Consider the following 24,717-nt stretch of genomic DNA (forward strand, 5'->3'; position numbering starts at 1 on the left):
CTATGCCTTTCCATGTAGTCCCCATTATAGATGCCCCCTGTGTTGTCCCCCATATAGATGGCCACCTATGTTGCCCCCCATGTTGTCCCCTTATGCATGCCCCCCCCCTGTGTTGTGCCACTTATAGATGTACTTATATGTTGTCCCCCACCTTATAGGCCTCCTCTCCCCCTATGTTGTCCCCTTATAGATTGCCCCCTCTCCCCCTATGTTGTCCCCTTATAGGCCCCCTCTCCACCATGTTGTCCCCTTATAGGCCCCCCTTATAGATGCCCCCCTCTCCCCCTGTTGCATCCCCTTATAGATGGACCCCTCTCCCCCTCCCTTTATAGATGGTCCCCTTCCCTCCTTATAGATGGCCCCCTCTCTCCCCCATTATAGATGGCCCCCCCTCTCCCCTCCCTTTTACAGATGGCCCCCCTCTCCCCCCCTTTTATAGATGGCCCCCCTCTCCCCCCTTTTATATATGGCCCCCCTCTCCCCCCTTTTATAGATGGCCCCCTCTCCCCCCCTTTTATAGATGGTCCCCTCTTTCCCCCTTTTATAGATGGCCCCCTCTGTCCCCCCTTTTATAGATGCCCCTCTCCCCCTTTTAAAGATGGCCCCCTCTCTCCCCCCCTTTTATAGATGGCCCCCCTCTCCCCTACCCTAATAGATGCCCCCCTCTCCCCTACCCTATAGATGGCCCTCCTCTCCCCTTATAGATGCCCCCCCTCTCCCTCTCTACTTATAGATAGCCCCCCTCTCCCCTACCCTTATAGATGGCCCCCCCTCTCTCCCCCTTTTATAGATGGTCCCTCTCTCCCCCTTTTATAGATGTCCCCCCTCTCTTCCCTTTTATAGATGGCCCCCCTCTCCCCTACCCTTATAGATGTCCCCCCTCTAACCTACCCTTATAGATGGCCACCCTCTCCCCTACCCTTATAGATGGCCCCCCTCTCTCCCCCTTTTATAGATGGCCCCCTCTCCCCCCCCCCTTTTATAGATGGCCCCCCTCTCTCCCCCCGAAAAGCAGATAGAAATAAATAAAGTAAAAAAAAACAACTCACCTAACAACTCGCTCCCCTGTCGATCCTCTGTCCTCCTGGTCTGTCCCCCATATGATGCGCGGCTGCCGGGGGTGTCACGTCCTATCCCTGGCAACGCGCGCATCATAGAGCTCCCTGGGACTCCATAGAGCTCTATGATGCGCGCGCTGCCGGGAATAGGACATGACACCCCGGCAGCCGCGCATCATACGGGGGACAGACGGAGCGCTGTGGGCCGGTCCCGTCTTCCTCCTGGCCTGGTGACTCCTTTTCCCTACGGTAGGGGAAAGGAGTCGCCAGGTCAGGAGGAGCACCGGACCCGTCCCCGGAGGCCATTGGCCCTTCTGGCATTTGCCAGAAGTGCCCTATGGCCAGCAACATTGGATGTACCCTTTATATATTATATTATAGTGACTAGAGTTGAGCGAACTTCGAGCGCATTTGGGTTTGTTTGAACCTGTGTGTGCAGCATTTGATTAGCGGTGGCTTCTGAAGTTGGATGCAGCCCTAAGGAGTCCTGGAAAACATGGATACAGCCTATGGCTCTAATAGTGAACAATTCCTGCCTCCCTGAGATAACCAAGATCAAAGCACATGCCATAGTAATCTCTGTGAGGGCACATTCACACCCTAAACTATCATACGCCACACGTACCATAGTTATTGTTTTGAAAAGAGATTTCCCAGAACTGCTTCCAATATAAATTATTTCCACATAAAATAAGTAGAAGAATGCTGTTTAGTGTAAGCTAGGCCCAGTTAAATAATTTACATCCTCCGTTTTGTCACCTTAGACCAATTTTCCATGTACCATTTCACAGATCTCACTGTATTTTGTCAGCTATAACCGCTTTTGGAAGGTTATGTGAGCTACTAGTATTACGCTCTCTGTAGAACTGATTGATCTCCTATCTTATATACAATGCATTACTGTATGTGACAATAATGAAGTCATTAGAATACACAACATTAAGAATTGAGCAGGCTGTAACCAGCACAAGCTGTATCTAGTTCATAGACAATGTACTTTAAACACACAAAACGTATACGCAGCGTATTTACTGCTGCGATACGCAGCAAATATGCAGCAGATTAGATCTAAATAACTAAACACAGCATCAAATCTGCACCATCAAATCTTCTGTAGATCTGCTGCATATTTGCTGCGTATCTGCTGCGTATACGGTGTGTGTGTTTGTACCCTTAGAGTAAAGTGACTTCTGCTCTGTTTTCCTGGGCTTCCAGATATTTCACATTATGTCCTAATCAGTTTTGGCGCAGGCGTCTTTATATGTAGTCTTAGCTGATACTGTGTACCGCACTCTCTCGGAATATTAGAGTACCCTTAATCCTATCATCTTATCAAGTTACAATGTTACATACTTAGCCAGGATGAAAACAGATCTTCACCTAGTTCAACCCTCGTGTTACTTCACAGAGAACAAACAAAAATAGCTCCTGAGCAACCTTAGCCAGAGATTTTCCACTGAGGCAGAAAGAAGAGCTTCTTGGTGAATATAGTAACCAGCGTGCAGATCACACAGCTTCTATTCTGCTAGGCTATATTTATTAGATAAAGTGATTCTTTGTCAGCATTAGGCTATGTGCACACGCTGTATGAGACCGGCCGTTCTGTGACCCCGGCCGGGTCACTGAACGGCTGGTTTCTGGCCGGATCACCTCGGCCGGTACTTAAGTACCGGCCGGGTGATCTTTCCGGTGACGGAGCTCTGATGCGGGCGCATCAGCGTGCGCCCGCATCAGAGCTTCCCATAGCCCACAGTGAAGCGAGCGCCCAGAGCCACTTGCTTCACTGTGTGAACTGACAGGTCTTTCTGCGGCCGGAATTCACTGAAACTGACCTGTCAGTTTTTTCCAGCGCCGCATGGGATCCCGGCCGGAGCATATACGATGCGTGTACGCTCCAGCCAGGATCCAATTGACAATAAGGCTATGTTCCGGCCGTAGTTTTACGTAGTGTGAACATAGCCTTACTGCAACCATACTGCAACGGTGTGTCATGTAAAATTACATAGCGAACAGCAGAGCTAAACTAAATTAGTTGTCTCTTTATAAGGCCCGATATGAGGCCATGCAAGAACTAAAGTGAGCGCCGATCAGCGAGATTAGTCCTTGTTTGCAGAGCCTTTAGAAGGCATGATGACTTGAGCAGTAATTTAAATGTACTGCTATACGCTGCACATCCCCTGTTCATACAGACGATATTCAATATTTTGCTGCAGTTTTCCTGCTCCTCAGCTGATCACTGTCACTTTTTGCACTGGCCGTTTATTAGCCAAAGGAGTGTTTCTAGCAATGCTCCTGGCTGATAATCGGCATTTGTAAAAGCCATAACATTAAAGCTATATTCCCACATTTTGATCACTGCATGTGGCCAAAACCAGGGCCCCATGTGATCACCAATAGCCGTGCAATGTTGCATTGACTGTTTGGCAACATTGCGCAGCTATTGGTCACTGTATGGGGACGTGATCTTGGCCACATGGGGTGATTGCAATGTGTAAATACATTCTTTAAAAATCACTGACAGGTGAAGTGAATAACATTGATTATCTTGTGACAATGACACCCATCAAGGCCTTGGATATTATAGCTGAACGAACCTCAAGCATGTTTGGGTTCATCCAACCCCAAATTCATAGCATTTGATTAGTGGCGGATGAAGAAGTTTCCTAGGGAGTCCTGGAAAAAATGGATACAGCCTATGGCCTATGGTTGTATCCATGTTTTCCAGGCAGCCTTAGGGCTGCATCTGACTTCTACAGCCATCAGTAATCAATTGCTGAGAGTTTGGGTTTGGGCGAACCTGGACATGCTCGAGGTTCATTCATCTATAATATCCAACTCCTTGACAGGTGTCATTGTCACAAGATAAAGTTATTCACTTCACCTGTCAGTGTTTTTTTAGACCATATTCCCACACTGCAGTCAGCCCATGTGGCCAAAATCATTGGCTATATAAGCCACCAAGTGAACAGACTGTTCTTAACCCCTTCCTGACATTTGATATACATACACATCAAACCTAAGGCCAGGCAGTATGGAGCAGGCTTAGGAACACAAATCCCTAGATAAACGGCGGGCACCAAGTGCTAACTGCAACTGACACCTACCATCAGTCTATGAGATCAGCGATAACTGCAATCTTGGCAGTTAAAGCCCCTAGATGCCGCAGTCCGTATTGACCACAATATCTAGATGTTAGATTCTGCATGCTGGACCAAACACCCACCTAAAACACAGTTGCAGGGTTCAAAGTCTAGGTTGAAAAGGTGATAAGCAAAATGACAGTGCAGTGCACTGCAATACATTGCAATGTACTGTACAAGCGAATGGGCAAATGAATATTCTAAACCCCTGTGAGGACTAATAATGTAGTAAAAAGAAGTTCTAACAATAAAAAAATCCTAATATAAATAACTGCAAACAACAACCTCCCTCCCAAAAAAAACAAAACCTAAAATACTCGCCATTTCTACAGGTTGAGATGTCTGAACTTTTAAAATATTCCAAGGGAAACTATCACCAGGTTCGTGCAAACAAACCTGCTGATATCTCCCTACCTCATCTTTCTGGGGCCAGTCTTCTTTTCCTTGGTGGTTCCACCATTTTCACGAACTTTAATCAAAAAGAAATATGTAAATGAGCCACTTAGGAGCACTGAGGGCGTTCCTTGGGCCTCCAGTGCCCTCTCCGGCCGCCTGCTGCCTCCTTCATTCATGTCTACCTATGCATATTCAGTTTAGGTAGGCGTGACCAAAGGAGGTGACAGGCGGGCCAAATGGTGCACTGGAAGGCCAATGAACAGTTACATCCAGTGCCTCACAGGGGGCATCTTCTTTACCAGTAGACATTTCTTCACCATCCGGCCCAGAGCGCTGTGATGAGATCTCCTATCCATAATAGAGTCCCTGTGCTGCTTCCTGTAAAGCTCAGGCTCAATGCAGTCTGCAGCCTACAGTGCGAGCAATGAAGCAAGGAGCCAGCGGTTTCCTGCTCCATCAGCTTTTACTTGCAAGTGGTGCCCATTAGCATTGAGGATCCAAGGTAAGTATCCAGGATTCCAGGTGCTAGCAATTGATAGAAAGTGCACTCCCTGGGCTGAGTAACATCCCAGACAGGGGCCTACCTCTTGCGCCAGCCCCGATCCCATATTTTAAGTGCCTTTACAGTAAAGAACATCCTTTTGAGTTGGGGTAGGAACCTTGTTTTCTCTAGGTGTAAAGATACAGGTACAGGGATAATATATATGTAAATTAAAACTTAGTATAAGCTCGGTCTGAGAGACCAATAGTGATGACAGCATTAGTTGTCTGGACAGCGTGCTATAGACTAAGAGGGATGTTGCTTGCTGGTAAATCCTGTGCCTCCCCTCCTGACGCTTCAGTTAGGAGTTTTCTGACAGACTCGGCTGTAACCAGGGAGTTGGGAGCCTGCTACTATTTACAGTCATAGTGATTGCCTCTTAGCTTCTCTTTCCTCTACTATGAGCACTCTTCTTTCCTGCAAGTCACCCTGAACTACAAACAAACAAAAAAAAACTAAAGAAAGAAGTCATTGAGAAAGTGTGAAACATGAAGAAGTCAAGTAAGGTTTTACATACTTGTCTGCTGTGATTTTATTGGTACTTAAGTTCTGTATATAAAGTATAGCAGGTGTCTTGGCTGGGGACATACATAGGCTACTGTCTTCTATAACCATATGGTTCAGAGACTAACACAATATGTCGATCCAGTCTCTGCATTAATCCCTGGAAATATGTCGATCCAGTCTCTGCATTAATCCCTGGAAATGTTATTTAACATTATGCGTGGTTTTCTATTTGACATTGTATTCTTCATTTACAGAAATAAGGCGTTGGTGCCCGAGGGAGACCTTACATAGGAATCAACATTTTATAACTTTTTTAAAAATTTTTATTTTATTTACCACAATAAAACAAATGATGTTGGGTAATGGTTATGAGGACTCAGAATTTAGGGTACACACATCCCAAGGGCAGAGGAACAGTGTACAGAATGAAGGCTGTGAGACATGTATTGGTAGATATGGATTTTTAGTGGTGGTTGCTACTTACATTACAAAGTGCAAAAAGCAATTCATGGATCAATTATTCTATTGTACAATTTTTTTTATAGTTTTCCTTATGTTCGCTTGTTTGCTAAAAGTTAATCAGGAATTTCAAATGCAGCGTATGTGGCTTTTTGGTGTTTTATTTCATACTGCTTTTTCATAATTACTCCAGAGATTGTGTTTTTTTAGGCTGCTTGTAGTGTTTTGACTGCCATTTTTTCCTAATTATAAAGTGCTGCGTGGAAGCGTTAAAAGGCTTCCTTAATATGCAGTGTGTTATGGTGTGTTTATACAGAGGGATTAATCTGACAGATTATTGAAGCCAAAGCCAGGAACAGACTAAACAGAGAACAGGTCATAAAGGAAAGATTTCTCCTCTTTTCACATCCATTCCTGGCTTTGGCTTCAAAAATGTGTCAGATAAATCTTTCTGTGTAAACACACCCTAAGTCTATATTTACACAACATATTTTTTTATGAAAAGAGCGGATGTTCTTGTCATATAGAAATGTGTAGCATTGAAGTCAATACAAACAACAGATGTTGTTCACACAGTGTATTGAACAACGGCCGTTGTTTGCTACGGTCTTGGAAATAATTGACATGTCAATTTTTCTCGGCCGTTGTGCATTGATTTCACTGGAAAACACTGATAAAATTAGAGGGATCTCTTTGTAAGCAAGGCTCAAATAACATGCATGCTGTAACCTCTATATATATCGTGTGGCGGCCAGGAGCACTGTTTCTTTACATATGTCCTTATAGCCGGCCCTGTTGGTAATACAGTTACATTTAGGTTGGAAGGGATTTTTTGGGGCATATTGCACTGGTATCGGGATTGACTAGGTTTAGAATAAGGAATCAGTAGAAAAGAGTGCCGACTGCAGTCAGTGTCTATGTTAGCCGTATGTTTAAGGTACCACATACTGGAATCCATTGGTGTAAGGGTCCTATTACACAGATCGATTTTTAGCGATTAACGACTAACGATAAACGATCGAAAATGAGATTGTTTATCGTTAATCTGAAATCGTTCGCCATATTACACAGAACAATGGTCGTTAGTTGATCGTTTACTCTATCTGATCCCAGCAAAACAATGAACAATGTGCAATTACACTGAACGATTAGCGAAAAAAGGGGCCGGGTCCCATACACGCAGTGGTTCCGCTGCGTGTATGGGACCCATTCAGCTTCACAGTACAGGATCTGCAGCGGATTTCGCTGAAAGCTCGCAGCGTGAAATCCGCTGCGGATCCGGTACGTGTGAAGCTACCCTCAAACTACTTCGGAGTTTGAGGCAGAGCGTTCCGAATTCTGGTCTGTCACATTGTCTGCGCACGGACCATAGTTGTGGAAGATGTGAATACCCCCTAAGTCTAAGAAACTGAAAACATTTCCTATATGTCCACTGGCGGGACACGGAGATCACAGAAGTGTTCCATCCCCTTATGTATGAAACATCCATGTCCAACACTACATATAAACAACTATCACTCTACGGGGTAACTGGTGTCATTCTATTGCTATATGGCCACTATTCTTATACTTATCAGTTCATATGTATGAAAGTTCTTTGCTTGCATGTTATTGGAATATTGGACTTTATAAACAGTCATGTCTCAGTGGCAGTGCAGGCAGGGCAGGACTATGGATTGTTGAGGTGGTGCTTCACTTTTATCATTGTCGCACTCACATTTCTTTAAGTTGTGTCTGGTATTACAATTTGGCTCCATTCAGTTCAATGGAACTGAGCTGCAATACTACACACAACCTAAAGAAAGGTGTGGCGCTTGTTTTGGAAGAAATCAACGTTTTCAGTCCCTGCAGAATCGTTTAACCCTTTGAGGACCAAGCCTAAAATGACCCAGTGGACTGCGCAAATTTACATTTTTGTGTTTTCGTTTTTTCCTCATGCCCTTCTAAGAGTTCTAGCACTTTCAGTTTTCTATCTACAGGGCCATGTAAGTGCTTGTTTTTTACAGGAATAGTTGTACTTTGTAATGGCGTCTTTCATTCTACCATAACATGTATGATGGAATCCCAAAATCATTATTTATGAAGATATAAATTGGTGAAATCGTAAAAAAGAATGCAATATGGTAACGTTTGGGGGGTTCCTGTGTCTACGTAATGCACTATATGGTAACAGCGACATGATACTATTACTCTATAGGTCAGTCCAAACACAACCATATGCAGGTTTACACAGATTCTCTAATGTTAGATATTTTTTTTTTATGAAATCCTTTTTTTTTTGCAATTAATTATTAAGAAAATGGGCCTATTGTGACGCTTATAACGTTTTTATTTTTTCACCACCGGAGCTGTATGTGGTGTAATTTTTTGCGTCATGATCTCTAGTTTTTATTAATACCATATTTGTGAAGATAGGACGTTTGATCACTTTTTATTAACTATTTTATATATATGATGTAACAAAAAAATTGTTAATCCTGGCGCTTTTCCCCTCTTTTCGTTTACGCCGTTCGCGATAACGCATGTTATATTTTAATAGATCAGACAATTACGCACGCTGCGGTATATTATATGTTTATTTATTTATTTTTATATGTTTTATTTATATAATGGAAAAGAGGGGTGATTTAAACTTTTATTGGGGAAGGGGCTTTGGGGTAGTGTGTTAGTGATTTTTACTTTTTTTTTTTCTTTACACATTTTACATTCCTTTATTAGATCATACGCACTGATTACTGCTATGCCATAGGCGATCTGCTTATTGAGACTGCCTGTGCAGGCTCAGTGAGCAGATTGCCGATCGGACCGCGCAGAGGCAGGTGAGAGACCTCCGGCGGTCCGTTACAACGATCGAGACCCCCGCAGCCACACTGCGGGGGTCCTGATCATTAAGTGACAGGGGACTCCCTCTGTCACACTTAAACTCTGCGGCGTTTAAGGGGTTAATGACACGCTGCAGCAAGATCGCTGCAGCCTGTCATGAACAGTGAGGGCCGATGCGTTTTCTTTTAATTATTTATTTAAAAAAAAAAAAAAAACATAGGATCCCCCCCCCCCTTTCCATAACCAGCCGGGTTAAAAACCAAACAGCAGCAGCCTAGTAACACCAGGGTGGGAAGGGCTATTTATTTTGGCCCTCCCCAGCCTAATAATACCAGCCTGCTGCTGCCCAGTCCAGGAGCGCCAATTTTTGACACTCCGGGACTACTGGCACACGGCTCTTTCCAGTACCCCTGGTGGCATTGGGTACTGGGGTAATAATGGGGGGTTAGTGTTAGCCATTTTATACAGGCTAACACAAAGTCCAGACTTAGTAATGGATTCTGTCTATTAGACAGCTTCCACTACTAAGCCTGCAAAGTAATGAAAGGAAACACAACACACCTAGAAAAAAATGTATTCAAATAAAAACACCCCTACAACTCTCGTTGACCATTTTATTGAACATTCGCTGGTCATCGACTTAGTCCAAATGAAAATAGCATCCATGTAGCCATGGCCAGGAGCCCCCCCCCCCCCCCCTCAATATTTCTTAACATTTTTGTGTAGTAATAGCTCCTTTTTACATCTACTGGCTTATGGAAGTGAATAATAGAAGTACAGTGGTGAGTGAGTAAGTAAGTGCAGGCACATTATAGCAGCAGTTTGTATAGCTGAGTGTAAGTGCAGGCACATTATAGCAGGAATGAAGAGGATGGAAAATGCCATGACTGATAGAGACTGCAGGGAGCATGGAGGAATGAGCAGGGTATATGTGGGCACATACATGCTGCACTCTCTGTCCGAGGAGAGAGGTGTTACAGCTATGAAGAGATTACCTTGACCGTCCTGTCCCCTGATGCAAGCCCCAGCCGATCTGCTATGATTTGGAAGGTGAGGGAGACTTCCTGGGTCAGAATACAGTGCTGTAGACCCCACTATGCAGACCATGCCCCTCCCCCACTCCCCCTCCCACCCAGTACAGGGAGCTCTTACACCAAAGCAATGCTCTTAAACAAAGTTACAATCTTGAAAAACTGTGAGCTCTTGAACCAAAATGCTCTTAATCCAAGTTACTATTTGTAACGTCTGGAGTCGTGGATCCACTGAACCGTCACTAGTGATGGCACTAACCTCACCAGGGAGCGGAGTCTAAGGGGCCGCTGGTTTTCACCAGAGCCCACCGCAAGGCGGGATGGACTTGCTGCGGCAGGCGACCCCCAGGTCGCTACCCCTGGCTTGGTTGCCAGTGACGGCAGGTGAGGCGTGGTAGGAGCAGTAGGCAGGAGATAGTGTAGGCAGAGGTCTGTAGGCGTAATCGCAGGTGGCAGACAGTACTCTGGAACAATAGGAAGGCAGCGGACAGGGACTAGGGACCAGGACAGCGGACAGGAACAAGGAACAAGGACTGAGGTCAGGAACAACAGGGAGCTGGGCCAAACGCTATGGGAAGCATGTAGAGGCTCCAACACCTGAGGTGGGGCAGGGCTGGAATTTATAGGAGAGTGTGTGGGCAGCAACCAATTAGGGGCGGACTGCCCCTTTAACTCTGAGACAGCCGACGCGCGCGTCCCCGCCTCCTAGGGCGCGCGCGTCGGCTGTCTCAGAGTTAAAGGGGCCGGCCGGCACAGCGAGACAGGAGCGGGGTGAGGTTAAGCGCCCCCCCGGGGCCGAACTAGTAGCAACGCCGGGTCCCTGCACATGGACCCCGGCGGCTGCATGGGGAAGGGGGAGGTTGCGGCCGCAACAGTCTTAAACCGAGTTACCACTGAATGTTATCTAAAAATGTGGGTTTACCAGTATATATGGGAATCAGCTTGGAGGTGGGCTCAGGAGACGAGTGATAATAGCTAAAGAGAGACTACTCAGATTGGCTTCTCTGGTGCACTTCACTACACTGATAATAGGACAAGGGATGAGCGAATTTACTGCCGAAACAAAGCAAAGCGATTTGTAAGGATCTAGGATCCAGCTTTTCCGGGCACCCGTAGAGGAGCGGCATAAAGCAGCATGGACTTTAAAGCAGCCTGACGAGCTGTTGGCTGATCCTAATGCATTGCTTTGCTTTGTTTCTGCTGTTAATTTGCTCATCCCTAAATAGCACATTGCACACATGTAAAATTGGAAGTAAGCAATATATATATATATATATATATATATATATATATATATATAAAAACAATAACCCATGGACAATGTTTTATTTTTCTTTAACCATAATAAGTGCAAAGTGAGAACAATTAAATGCATCCCAAGGCGTCCATAATGGCAGGGCCTTCCTCCCTCTGCTTGATACTGTATGTGGCCGGTAAGGTTTGTCTGCCATAGCTGATGGTAAATCAGAGCGTAATGCACTTCCCACCACTGCAGCTTCATCAGTAAGGCCCTGCGGATGATCCTGCCCAGGGGGATACACTCCTGCATTGGTCACACAGTGATAACTAATCTCCCCTATTGTCTTCCTTCTGCACAAGGTATTGGATGAACTCACTTATAAGTAAGAAGAATCAAGCATGGCCGTCATCACTAAGAAATACGTGATGTAGTAGGATTTCAGTAATAACCTAAACCACATCCCGCCTGCTCCTTTTAATTCACATAGTGATACTAAATACTGAGAAAACTAGCGGCTAGAATTAGCACCTGGCTATGCAGATCTAGCAGTGAGTGATGATGCGAATCTCACAAGTAGAGCAGGTTCCCTGGGATATGGAGGCATCCAGACTGGTGTAATGGGAATATGCATGTTGCTAGGTAGCAGTTTGCACTATGGTGTGGGAGTGAACGGAATGGAAGAAGCATAGTAATCAGGACAGTGGCATTCTGCATAGTGTGGCACATCCAGAATACTATGTTACAGCGTTCTCATCCCTGTGCCAGTTGTAGCAGTACTCTTCCATGATCAGCAGACATTCACTATAAGCTTTATAATAAGTTTTACTGTCCAAAACCACAATATTTATGCAGAGGTATAATAGACTATAATAACTGTAATCAGCAGACAACCTAAAATTCATGCACTGTGTATTAAAGGGGTACTCCAGTGGGAAAAAAAAAAAATCAGTCAATTGTCAGTGGGTGGGCAAGGGGAGTGTGACCAGATGAATATGCTGGACTCTTCCTAGAAGCGCCTTAAAGGGATTACTTATCTGGGCACCAAAAAATGTTTGGATGTGGAGGCGTAAAAAAATTAAATAAAATAAATATATATATATATACACACACACACGTTTCTCAGTCCATTGCAGCTCCAGTTGTGCATTGGATTGGCAGCCCACTCAGCCAATCACTGATCGAGGTGGGCTTGGCTAAGTGGGTATCGGAAATAGTGGGACAACCAGGGGGCCTGATGATATCATACTGGGAGCTATGTGGGACCAGAACAGGTGAGTGTGTCTATATTTGAATAGGTGATGAAAGGGATAGTATATGTGATTAAACAAGTGACAGTTATCAAAAAACAAAAACTTTTTTTTAAAGAACTTTTGTTCATGTTAAACCTATTGCCATTTGTAACAAAGTCTAAGGTTACCATTACATCGAATGTACATGACTTTTTAGAAGCGGAGTGCTTTTGAAGTCCGAGCATCATTCTGAATGGCTTCCTGATGTTTATTCTAGGCCAGTAAATTGATGCCTTAAGCAAGTTTTTTGTTACAAAGCTTCTTGGATTCCTTGCAACTTCTGAGTACAAAAACTGACCCATTTTAATGTTTTCAGCTTTTTTTTCTCCATTTAAAGCAGTTTTGTGCCTTTGCTTAGCAACATCTCAAAACACTCCTGTCTAGTAGAGGTTAGATTTCATAGGACTACAAGTTACCCACATGCCATACTACCAAACTTTCACAACTTTATGAAATATTTTTGGACACATCATTTTCAAAGATGTTTTTCAAAATAGTTATTAACAGTAACAGTTACTATACCACTGACATGCTCTTTATATGCTGTTTATACTATACAGCTGTGGTCAGCATTATTGTATGCCTTCATTGTTTAGTTTTAATAAACCATTTTACTCAGAAATAAGTGGATATGTACCAACTTTGTATTGTCAGAATATTTTAAAAGCATGTCCAAATGCATCCAGCAAAAAGTTGATATACATGCAGTCACTAGAGAATAAACATGCAGAAATAGAGAATACATAAGGTGTATGAAAAGGACCGGATTAAAGGGGTACTTTAATTTTTTTCTTTCAAATCAACTGGTGTCAGAAAGTTACATAGATTTTGAATTTACTTCTATTAAAAATCTGATGTTAGGTAATGGATATGCGCTCAGCATATGAGCCCTGGCAATTTTGTTCTTTTCTGTATTTATGTTATGTATTTACTGTATATATCGGTGAGGACAGCCGGATAGACTGTGTTATTGTAATTGTATAATGTGCACAGTACTAATTGCTTTTTCTCATTACTGTTGACATGACCCTTGCATACTGAGTTGGAGCCAGCGTCTATCATTTTTTGTTATGTGATGTGAGCAGGGACCCCCATAGTTGGATGCAGATGCTGGACACTGTGAAGGCTGGTTTCCTAGCTGTACTGGGTGATATGGCCCTTATCTATTGTGATCTTTTTTGATGACTGCCAGTCTCCTTATGTTTTCACCCAAGTTGAGGGTGAAACGCATTGAGACCCTGTTGTCAGATGTGTGTATGCCACCAGTAAGGCCATATAATAAATTGAAAAAACAAGCAAGCTAGTGGATTCCACCAAGGTGGTCCACTTGCATCCACCGATGCTACTCACTATAAATGTATATATCAGAATGCTGTCCAAAAGGAGTACAAGTGTCACATATGAAATCCGCTCCTGGGCTAAAAACAACACTGGCTAACTCTGCAGCCTTGCCAATCCGTCTAATGAAGGCACTACAGGTCTCAGCTCGCCATCTCCAGCATAAGATACCATGAAACTGATCCTACTTGGGTAATTGGAGCAAACAATAAGAGAGCAGGTCCAGCACAAACGGTCCGCGGCAAGAGAAAATAGGATACAAATCCAGTGTAAACAGTCCGGGATATTGGATGCAGTGGCACAGGTAATAATCCTTCAGAACTTGAGTCCAGGAACAGGCAGTATAGTGGATGGAGTGTGGGCACGCTCCGGCCGGCAACGTGCACCACAAAAACTTCCGCCCGTAGATCTTAGTGACGTCACAAAGACAAAGTAAGGAGGCCGTAGTAGACCAAAAAACCTCCAACTAGTTTCAGAAAATGGTTCGTTTTCCCTCATCCCTGACAGCCAGCCTAATGCACAGACCACTCTAGGCCATGCCAGTTTGGCACGATCTGCAAGTTTAAAAGTTGGTTTTTAGGACAATTACTCCATCCCCTGCCGAACGGACTCCAGGACGGATCTTGGATTAAAAGCAGCTATCTGAAGGTACAAGCGGTTTGGGGGGGGGGGGCAGATTGTGGGTACGGAGTCGCTTTAAGCAGCTATATTCCAGCTACCTGATCCTTTACTTCTCTGACATACTAGTCATCAGGTACCGCCAACATTTATCCAATATGTATGGCCAACGTTACCTTACCTATGTTTGCATTTAGACCGTTTCTAATTCTCAGAAGTAACAACTAAAGTTTCTGAAACCAATTATGGTCATTTGTTTGAATACTTTGATTCTTTCTAAGAACTTTGCGTTGTACGCTGCATTCCTTTCTGTAAAGAACATAATGGAACGGTAAGCGACAGCCAACAATATTGCAGCACTAAAATGTTTTGGAATTCAGTTAGGTAAGAAGCCAAAGATAATATAGTCCTGTTATGTTTAGGATATAAAACATGCTATGGTTATGATTACAGTCTGGTGGGACAGGATCTTATAAATAGATATTAGTTTGGTCAGAATGTGACCAAAGTTGATACTTAGTAACAAAAATAGAAAATAACTAAGAAAATACTAGAAAACTTCTCTGCATTCCCGAGATATCATATAAAACTTATATTGCTTAGGCTATGTTCACATTGCACTGGAAGTTTTGCTAAGGAAATTCTGATGTAGCACCACCAATAGCAGTTGCCTTTCCTGGGTCCTAATAGTGGCTTCTTGTTTTCGGATTAGGGCAACTAATGAACGTTGCACACGGGCGTGGTTTCACCCCATGTGATGCTCAGGACATGCACACATCCCCTTCTCATCTCAGGGGGTCAGGGGTAGGTATAAGTGAGGTATCTGCTCTACAGATAATCCCTTTAAGCATCCTGTATGTCACTGGGTACCCTGATGAAATGCCCCAAGCAGAACATGGTTTTTCTAATTTTTGTAGTGACCTGTCCATTCTTCTGATTGGATCACTGATGACCATGTACTGTACAATAGGGGTAATGGTGTGAATAGGAACAAGAATGGAGAATGGGAATGCTTTATGAAGAAATCTCTAAAAATTAGAGCATGTAAAGTGCATCCTGCAAACTTCGAGAACACTAAGGATCCTTATACAGACAGAGATGTCTCAGCTGTTGGGGATGCAAATGAGCGGCGACTGGTTTCCTGTGCTTTTACACGGCATGAGAAATCTAGCAGATGGGCTGCATGAACGATATATGTATATATATATATATATATATATATATATATATATATATATATACAGTATATATATATATCGGTGCTGTCAGTTTCCAGATCACAGGTAGCAATCTATACGGCATTTACCCAGTCTTCAGCTGATCGCTGCCCCTTTTACACCATTTAATTATCAGCAGTAGAGAGTTTCTAGCGATGCTACTAGCCAATAATTGGCCCATGTAAAAGGACCCTTAGGTCTGTCTGAACCAGAGCATACGGCACTTAGTATATGGCCTATGGCTTTATCCATGTTTTCTACCCAGCCTTAAGGCTGCATCCAACTTCTTCGGCTGGCCAGAAAAAGTGTGCTTTAGGTTCACTAATCTCTAGTGAGCAGTAATGTGAATATATTCTCAAATTGATATGAAAAGATTGTGAAGTCACATTTTATAGAAACATAGGGGGCATTTATTAACATGCACCCTAAAATATGCCAGAGAAAAGGGCGGTTTGTGCAACAATCTGGTCAAAGCCCCCCCCCCCCCCCCCCCCCTCATCAAGCACTTAGACTTATAGCATACAGGCATTGGTTCATGACTTGTTAACCCACCTCTATCTGCACTGTCCTGTTTATAAAGATAGCTGCCTTTCATCTCCATCCTCTCCTCATAGCCTATAAGCTTTTGTGAGCAGGGCCCCTGTGGTGTCCCACAATGGGTGTCATGTACATCTGTCTCAAAAGCTTTTTATCTAAGTGGTGATGAAGGTATTCTATAGTTTCACTACAAGATGTCAGTGTTTTATATGTATGATCTTATATATTGCACAGCTGAAGCTACCAAAGGGTTACTTTTATTAACCTATGGTGGATGCTCTTTCTTTCTAGCCTATCATTCTTCTTTTTCTTTGCACACATTCCTTTCCACCACTCACAGGGTAGATGACATATCCCTGTAGGAAGTAGTCACTGGGTGGGAGGTAGTGTAGCGTTAGTTCTACTTGGATTCTCGTGGGAGAAGGACATACCGAGCAGACATCCCTGCTGTGGCCAAGCCAGGGCCTGGCTCTGCCAGGACCCTTGTCCGGGGCAGACCAGTTGGTTAAGACACATGTATGCAGAAGCAACCAGAGACACTCAGATCTTCTAGTCTATCTATTATGTCAACTATGCAGTGCTAAACACTACAGAGGGAGAAAAGTCGGGGATCATCCTGGCCAACGCCATGAACCAGTCTACAAGGTACAGGCGGAACTAGCCTGGATAGAACAAAGCTACCAGAAGGTCTACATATTCTATCTCGCAGAGCAGGTGAAACCGGAAAATCTTGGACACTTAGCTTCACCCAGGTAACCAAGGCTGGGGCTTGTATCACCCTTTTAGGACGGGTATCTTGACACTGTAGGGCAGAAGGTGGTCAGACCATAGTCTAAACACGGGTACAAGTAAACTTCTCACTCACAAGTATTTCTCACTCTCAAGTATCTCTTCAAGTTCCGGCAGAGCACAGTACTACATTGTCTTAGGACTCCCTTGACAAACTCCTCTCCTCTACGCTACTCTACTTTACTCTAAACTTTCAAGAACTGTTGCAACTACCTCCACTTTACTCTACATTATCAAACATCTCCTCAGCACAACTGAGTTCAAGCACAAAAGTCTGTACAAAGATTTATCTACTTCTGCAAAAGTGTTTTAAACTATAGAGTAGAGACTGTACAGTAAAGCTGTTCTAGTTTTTCTATCACTGGGACTCATTCATCTTTTCCTACGCACCAGCACCTGTATACACTGGCCGTACACCTCCGGGTTAATTTTCACCTTTCTGTGGTCGGCGGTACCGATATTCTGGGTGGGTCAAATGCCACTCGGGACTACCATCCGCCCAAGGGACCCACTACAGCCCGGCAGGTCATAGACCATTTTGGGAGTAGAGCCAGCCACAATACAAAGCAGTTACTACCACCATACCTGTGTGCTGGACTAGCACTGGTGTCACGACACTACCATCACTGGCTGAGTTGTACAACAGAACCGACCAACCACCACAGAAGTGGCATTACCAGTAACACCTTAGCACGTCACCGGTCGAGTACCACACCCTCACTCCTCATATATGGTTTGATAATTACAAGTCTATCTCTGTAATGTCTGATTTTTGTCTATGTATGTACCCCCACAATTGTAAGTTGCTTCGAAATCTGTCGGCACTATATAAATAAGAATTACTATTAGAAAGCTGCATATTTCCCCCAATGTACGGCCCCCTTGCCTGATTTATCATGATTTACACTTGGAAACAGGTGTAAATCATGGCAGAAATCCCCACCAGCTCTGAAGCAGATGTAGATTTCTGTGCCTATTGTGCAGCAGGTGCAGGTCGCCTGGATCTACAGCCTGTAAATTCAGCAGGGTGCATAAGGGGGGGCTAAGGGTATGAGTACGACAGTCTTGATAAATCCCACCCAACTTGCTCCGAATTATTCTTCATGTGTATATAGTTGTCATGTCTTTGTACCCATCCTTCTAGCTTATAATTTTATTTGATAGCACCACTGATTTATATATATTTTTTTATGTGTGACATGTTACTTATACATGTATTATACCCCAGTTTGTATTTGTGTAATGTTGTATTGTCCACAGTCTTATGGAAACTAGACGTGGGGAGGGGTAGTGTGACTTGCAGATTGCTTTTCTGCAGAACACTGAAAGAAACTACTTTGGGGCTGTAAATGTCGAGGAGGGGGCTGTCTGCTACAAATAAACAGGCCTGCAAACACACTGCCAAAACATTGCGTAAGTGCCCAGTATGAGGGAAGGAAGCAGCTGGCTATCGGTCAAGAGGTAGCAGTCACCGGGCATATAGTGTCCGTGTGCTCAGCTTACTTCACGTCACATTTGTCACAGTTTATGGCTTAGGTTACATAAATGCGCCCTTTCCAAACCAAGAAAAGACTTTTAAATTAGATCATTCCTAAATTGCGTAATCCTGGCTGAGAAGAGACGGCTGATCTACAGAAAATGAAAAAGAACATAAAGAATCTAATATTAGCAAAGCAAGTGAGGTGTCGTAAACCAGTGGGTGTGCACTCGAGCGCTGTCTGTGGGCACTAGCTGCATACTACGGACAGATGGGATCACCTGAATATCCCAATAGTGGTTACAATAAAAAACAAAGTAGTTGTACCTGTTCTGCGCATATGATATATATAGAATCTGAAATACACAAGTGAAAAACAGCCCTACACTATGGCCGTATATCCAGTACTGACCTCCAAGTTGACGTTCTATCCAGGTTGAGGTTTGTCAGATATACCACTACCTGTATGCCCTCTGGGATCATTTGAAAATAAGCAATCCTCACTCCAGATGGTGGTGTAGTGAATGCTGGAGAGTTGCAGTCTGTTTGCTCCAATTGAAGTATCCTCTTCACAAGGGACGCGATCCGGCCCGTAGCGCACGCAACACTTGAAATGCAAAAGTTTTGGTAGTGTGACATCACAAACTACTGAAGCCAATGGGAGACAAAACACCTTGACATGTTTCGGAGGATCCGCCCTCCTTTCTTAAGAGACAGGAGACTTGAGAAAGGAGGGTGGATTCTCCGAAACAGGCCCACATCACAACCATCATGTGACCTCCAGAAGAGGAACCCATTCACAGAAAGGAGGAGTGCTGCATGATGGGAGCTGTAGTTTCCTGGCAGCGTGCCATGCCTGAAGACTGACTGCACTGGAGAAGAATAGATCAGGCCACTGGAGTGGCGGAACAGATCAGGAATGGGCACAGCAGCATGTTGGGGATTGGTAAGTATGTCAATATGCTTTTTATTTATTTATTTATTTTGGGACAGAAATCCTTTTAACGTCTTATGTTTCCTTCAAACAGTTCCAAGAACAGGACCACCCCAGCTGATCTAATAGTCATGACCTATCCTAGGATAGGCCATCAATTTTTACAGGCTACAAGCCCTATAAAACATAGTGTACCATGTTAATTATATTACTGTAATGGAGCCAGATAAACATAACATCATGTTAAACATATCCCTGCCACTGACATTACTAAAGGTGTGGGTGTGTTATTTTATATTGCAACGGGCCAATTAAAGTAACAAAAGCCGTCTATATAACATCCCGGTGGGCTTGCATGCATACATGGCCTCCAATCTGAACTAAAAGAGCTGCAGTACAAAGAAGAATAGCTCCCTGTTGATACCATAGCAGTCTTTCATTACGGTTAGTCCCTGGGATCAGGCCTTTACTAGGGGTGTCTTGTGCTTTGTTTGTGGCACGATATTTGCCATATTTAATAGATGTGGGTGGGAGTTTAGGCATATTCAAGCATAATATCGAAGAAAGAACCGATCTTAAAGGGGTAGTTCACCAAAAAAAAAAAAAATCTTTCAAATCAACTGCTGCCAAAAAACGCCAGAGATTTGTTACTTACTTCTATTAAAAAAATCTCAAATCTTCCAGTACTTATCAGCCGCTGTATGTCCTGCTTGAAGTGGTATTCTTTCCAGTTTGGAGAGCAGAAGAGGTTTTCTGGTTCAATGTTTTTATTAGTTTTTTTAAGAACAAATTCAAAAGAGAAAATCTATAAGCACTGACTTAAGTGCCAACAGTATAATTAACGTTTAGAAACAACAGCAATAATATTCGGTATATTATATACATATTCTATGGCGATTGGCTACTGCTCTGGACAGTTCCTGTAACAGACAGAGGTGGCAGCAGAGAGCACTGTGTCAAACTGGAAAAATTACACCACTTCCTGCAGGACATACAGCTGATAAGTTCTGTAAGACTGGAGATTTTTTTTTTTTTATAGAAGTAAATTACAACTCTCTGGCACCAGTTGATTTTAACGATTTTTAAAATGAACTAGCCCTTAAATGCAAAAGTGTTAAAAATACAATTGATTTGTGTGCTGACTGTAAAGAATGAGATATTATACAAATATTATTATCAACAACGACGCAGTATTATGCTTCCGGTCACAAGAGGACACTCTCTCCCCTAGCGCCGCGGCACACTGCGCAACATCATTCGTGCACCTGCAGAGGGGGGAAGTGCACAGAGTGCTGGGAGATTACACGGAAGGGAGGTAAGTATGGTTGTTTGTTTGTTTTTTTAAACAATACCTAGGGAGGATTGCTTAGAATCAGGTGTATTGCCAATGGAAGGGGAGCTTACTACAGGAAAGTTTATATATGGGGGCAAAATCTATATGGGGTATTGGCTACAGGGTGTGATTACCTACAGGAGAGATTTGCCTACAGGGGGAGCTTACTATAGAGGGAATTACCAACATGGAGGAAATAATTTACTTGTGGGGAAGAGACGTCTAACTACTATATAGATGCACAGAGGTGGCCACACTACTATATGGGGGAACAGAGGGGCGTAACTACCTTATGGATGCACAAAGGGGATCTAACTACTATTTAGGGGCACAGGGTGGAGCTAACTATTATATGGGGGCACTGACGGACCCAACTGTGGTGACCCCTTGGGATGTTGTGCCAGAGGACCGGCCGGTCACTTGCTAGGTAGTGAGGTGTGACACCAGTCCAGTGGTGGTTGGTCGAGATACCTCCGGACCTTAGGATATTACTTTGTGACACCAGTTCTGGTTGGGCATACAGGTGTAATGGCATGCCTGCTTCTATTTTATAATGCCGGTTGTACCTTGTTCCCCTGTGGACAGTGTCCTGCCGGGCTGCTACGGGGTCCCTTGGGTTAGTGTAGTCACAGATGGCCAGAGTGGTGTAGTGACCCTCCCGAACTATCGGACCTGCCACTCACAGAAAGGGGAAATGTCCCAAGGCTGCGATGTTTGCTGTGTCGGTGTGAGTCTCTTTACCATAAATAAGCCTGTTTTTACTGGAAAAGTATGTGTTTACAGCAGGTTATACAGTTGTGCCTTGACAGTTGAAGTTTCCCTTGAGAAAGCAATTGATAATACACTAGATAATACTTTCGGATGAACACTGGACAATACAGCGACTAGATCCGTGATAGGGACATAGCGAGAAGTACAGTCGTGCTGACTAAGTAGCGTGTTGAGAAATAAGGATCAGAGTAGCCAAGAGGAGGATGTCGTGAGAGTCCCAAACCAAGTAGTACTGTGCTCTGCCGGGATGTTGGAGGATGAGGTAGAAGGATACTTAGAAGAAGAAGAGAATACTTGTGCCTGTGTATTGACCTTTGGGTCTTCACACCACCTAATGCCCACCAGTGTCGCGTGACCCGTCCTATGAGGTTGACACAAGGCCTCAAACCTTGTTACCTGGAATGAGTGGAATGCTGAGGGTTCTCTGCTGACAACCGCGCTGCGAGATAGAGTTCCTAGGCCTTAGCAACTTTGCTCTATCCGGATCAGTTGCAAGCTTACTGCTGTCTGTGGATACTGTCCTGCTCTGTGACTCTCCTAGTCCACGGCGTGGGTTGAGGTTGTGTCTGACTTTTCCTCTCCTGTAAGAGTTTAGCACTGCATAGTGTTGCGTAAAGTAAACTGAGGAGAAACTGTTAGCTGTGTCTTGTCTTGCTTTTTACCCATACGGGGACCTGACTAAGACTGAACTTCTTAGAGTAGGGGGGACCTGGCAGAGGGCCAGTCCCTGGAGAGGGACCACTGTAGAGAGCTGTCTAGCTTGCGTCCTTCCTCTACAATGTCCACCACGAAAGACCTACACACTTCCTCTACCCATGTGACTTCCTTCCTCAGCGTATCTAAAGTGCGCTGTAAGTGGGTGATAAGTGTAATAGAAGAAGTAAGAAGAGAGGTGATAGGGAAGAAGAAAAGATTCCCATAGGTTCACAGATCCATGTGACACACAAATAAACAATAACCCGTTACACACTTCAGCTGTGCAACATCTGAATACACATATCTAATACAGCGACAAAGTAGCAAAACTTTATCACTACCTTTATTACCATTGACTAACAATAAGTACAGACTTTTATGAAGGGTGTAACCTATAGCAATACCCGTGGTGGGACACCACAAATTACTACTTGGGGACACAAAGGGATCTAATTACTATATAGGTCTAGGACAGGTCTAACTATTATATGGAGGCACAAAGAAAACCTATACTACACATGTGTAAAGAGGGCCTATACTAATCGGAGACACAGAGGGGGCCTAATACTATATGTATTGTATATATACTAAATAGGGGCTTTCAGAGGGGGCTTATATATGGGGTCACAGAGCGGCCTGACTACCATTTGGAAGCAAATATACATGTGATTGTACTCTAACTATATTTTATTTGCTATGCTGCATTAGCTTTTAGATTAAGTTACCAATGTTCCTGTGTTAAGTTTTTGGTTTGCTCAACGTCGCTTAAACATCTCTTGCCATTCCGCTCTGCAGTGGCTGAAGCTAAGAAGGAACATTGGCCAGGAAAGGTTCGAGGCTTTGTTCCCTATTGGATTTTTTTTACGTGAATAATAGTGATGTCTTTTTCACCTCCATAGCAACCTAAATGTCATTTTTTTGGACTTCATCCCGAACCCTTTGTCCTCTCAGAATTCAACAGAAGCCGGTTTCTAACTCGCTAGGGACGCCGGTATTTCCCGTCTCATTAATTGGCCATACATGTATGTCCTGACACCTTCTCACCCTGTATGAACCTTGGTTTGTGTAGCACTTTAGTATTAATAGTGCCTGGGATTGCTTTCGTTTTCCCATCTTACTGTGTGAACATAGCCACATGGTAATATCTGATGTGAGTCAAGCTGTTATTGGTTATTCTTCACTATGACCAGGAGCTGAACAGCACAAGCTTGAACCATGTCTGATACCATTATATGTGTGTCTATTGGACCTAAAAAAAAGTAGAGATTTTAAAATGCTGGATCTTCTTCTGCTAGTCAGGTTCTCTGTTGCTGCTGCATGCATCCATTACATATCAGACCTACAGGTGATCTAATACTAAACCTACCCAACAAACTCCAGCAGCAGCCCTTCTCTAGGTTTCTAGAGGTAAATTTATCTTCCTCTTTTGTTGACTCTGAAGAGGCACTTGTACCCCTGGCTCATTTTTTAGACTATTCGAGCAGGATTTGCACAATGGATTTAATTATTAAAAGTTGTCCATTAGCTCACCCTTATTTTAAAGGGGTTATCCGGCCAAAGTCTTTTTCTTTCAAATCAAATGGTTTCAGAAAGTTATATAGATTTCTAATTTACTTCTATTTAAAAATCTCAAGTCCTCCAGTACTTATCAGCTGCTGTATGTCCTACAGGGAGTGGTGTGTTCTTTTCAGTCTGACAAAGTGCTCTCTGCTTCCACCTCTGTCCGAGACAGGAAATGTCCAGAGCAGGAGAGGTTTTCTATGGGATGTTGCTTCTGCTCTGGACAGTTCCTGTCTTGGACAGAAGTGGCAACAGAGAGCACAGTGTCAGACTGAAAAGAAAACAACATTTCCTGCAGGACATACAGTAGTTGTTTAGTATGGGAAGACTTGAGATTTTTAAATAGAAGTAAATTACAAATCTATATGACTTTCTGACATTTGATTTGATTTGTAAGAAAAAGATTTTCGCTGGATAACCCATAGAATGTATGATAATGGCAGAGGACACAAGACTGATGTCCGGAATGTGCAGTAGCCTGGTGTGAACTGGGCTTGTTTTTACTTTTTGTCTGACACACCCGCTTGCCTTTCAGCCTCCTGGCAATGCAGGAGGTACACTGCTCACTGCTAGCTTCGATCGCTGCAGCTGAACAGAGTCTTTTGATTGACATATTCCTCTGCCTGTCCGGAACCTTGAGGATCAGAGCGCCAGTCCAATGGGGATCCAGACTGGGCTCTTGATACTCATAAATGAAAGCAGTGGCCAGTCTCTCACTGCTGGCAATTAAGGTTCATACCCTGATCCCAGCTCCCCCTGTCTACTCCTGCGATCCCTGTTCCTAATTCCTCTGCTTGCTTTACTCATTACCTGACCTCCCGCCTGACCTTTGACTATACGTTTGATCTCCGATTTTGTACTGCGTTGCCTGTTTGGTTCTGACTTGGCTTGTTGACTTCCCTTTATTGTGTTTGTCTGTCTATCTTGTTCGGCATTACACTTATTTAGTATAGGGAACGTCTT

General features: G+C 43.7%; 1 protein-coding gene across 1 annotated transcript in view; it reads left to right on the forward strand.

Moving 5' to 3' along the window:
* Window positions 1-5,495: 5,495 nt before the first annotated feature.
* The window catches only part of CEP85L (centrosomal protein 85 like), a 106,276-nt gene continuing 87,054 nt past the window's right edge, over window positions 5,496-24,717 (forward strand). Inside the window, exon 1 of the mRNA XM_069974913.1 lies at window positions 5,496-5,636. Coding sequence (XP_069831014.1) covers window positions 5,624-5,636 — 13 coding nt within the window. The 5' untranslated portion in view covers window positions 5,496-5,623. The remainder of the gene's footprint in view (window positions 5,637-24,717) is intronic.

This window comes from Dendropsophus ebraccatus, chromosome 6, assembly GCF_027789765.1.
Source record: "Dendropsophus ebraccatus isolate aDenEbr1 chromosome 6, aDenEbr1.pat, whole genome shotgun sequence".
Taxonomy (NCBI): Eukaryota; Metazoa; Chordata; class Amphibia; order Anura; family Hylidae; genus Dendropsophus; species Dendropsophus ebraccatus.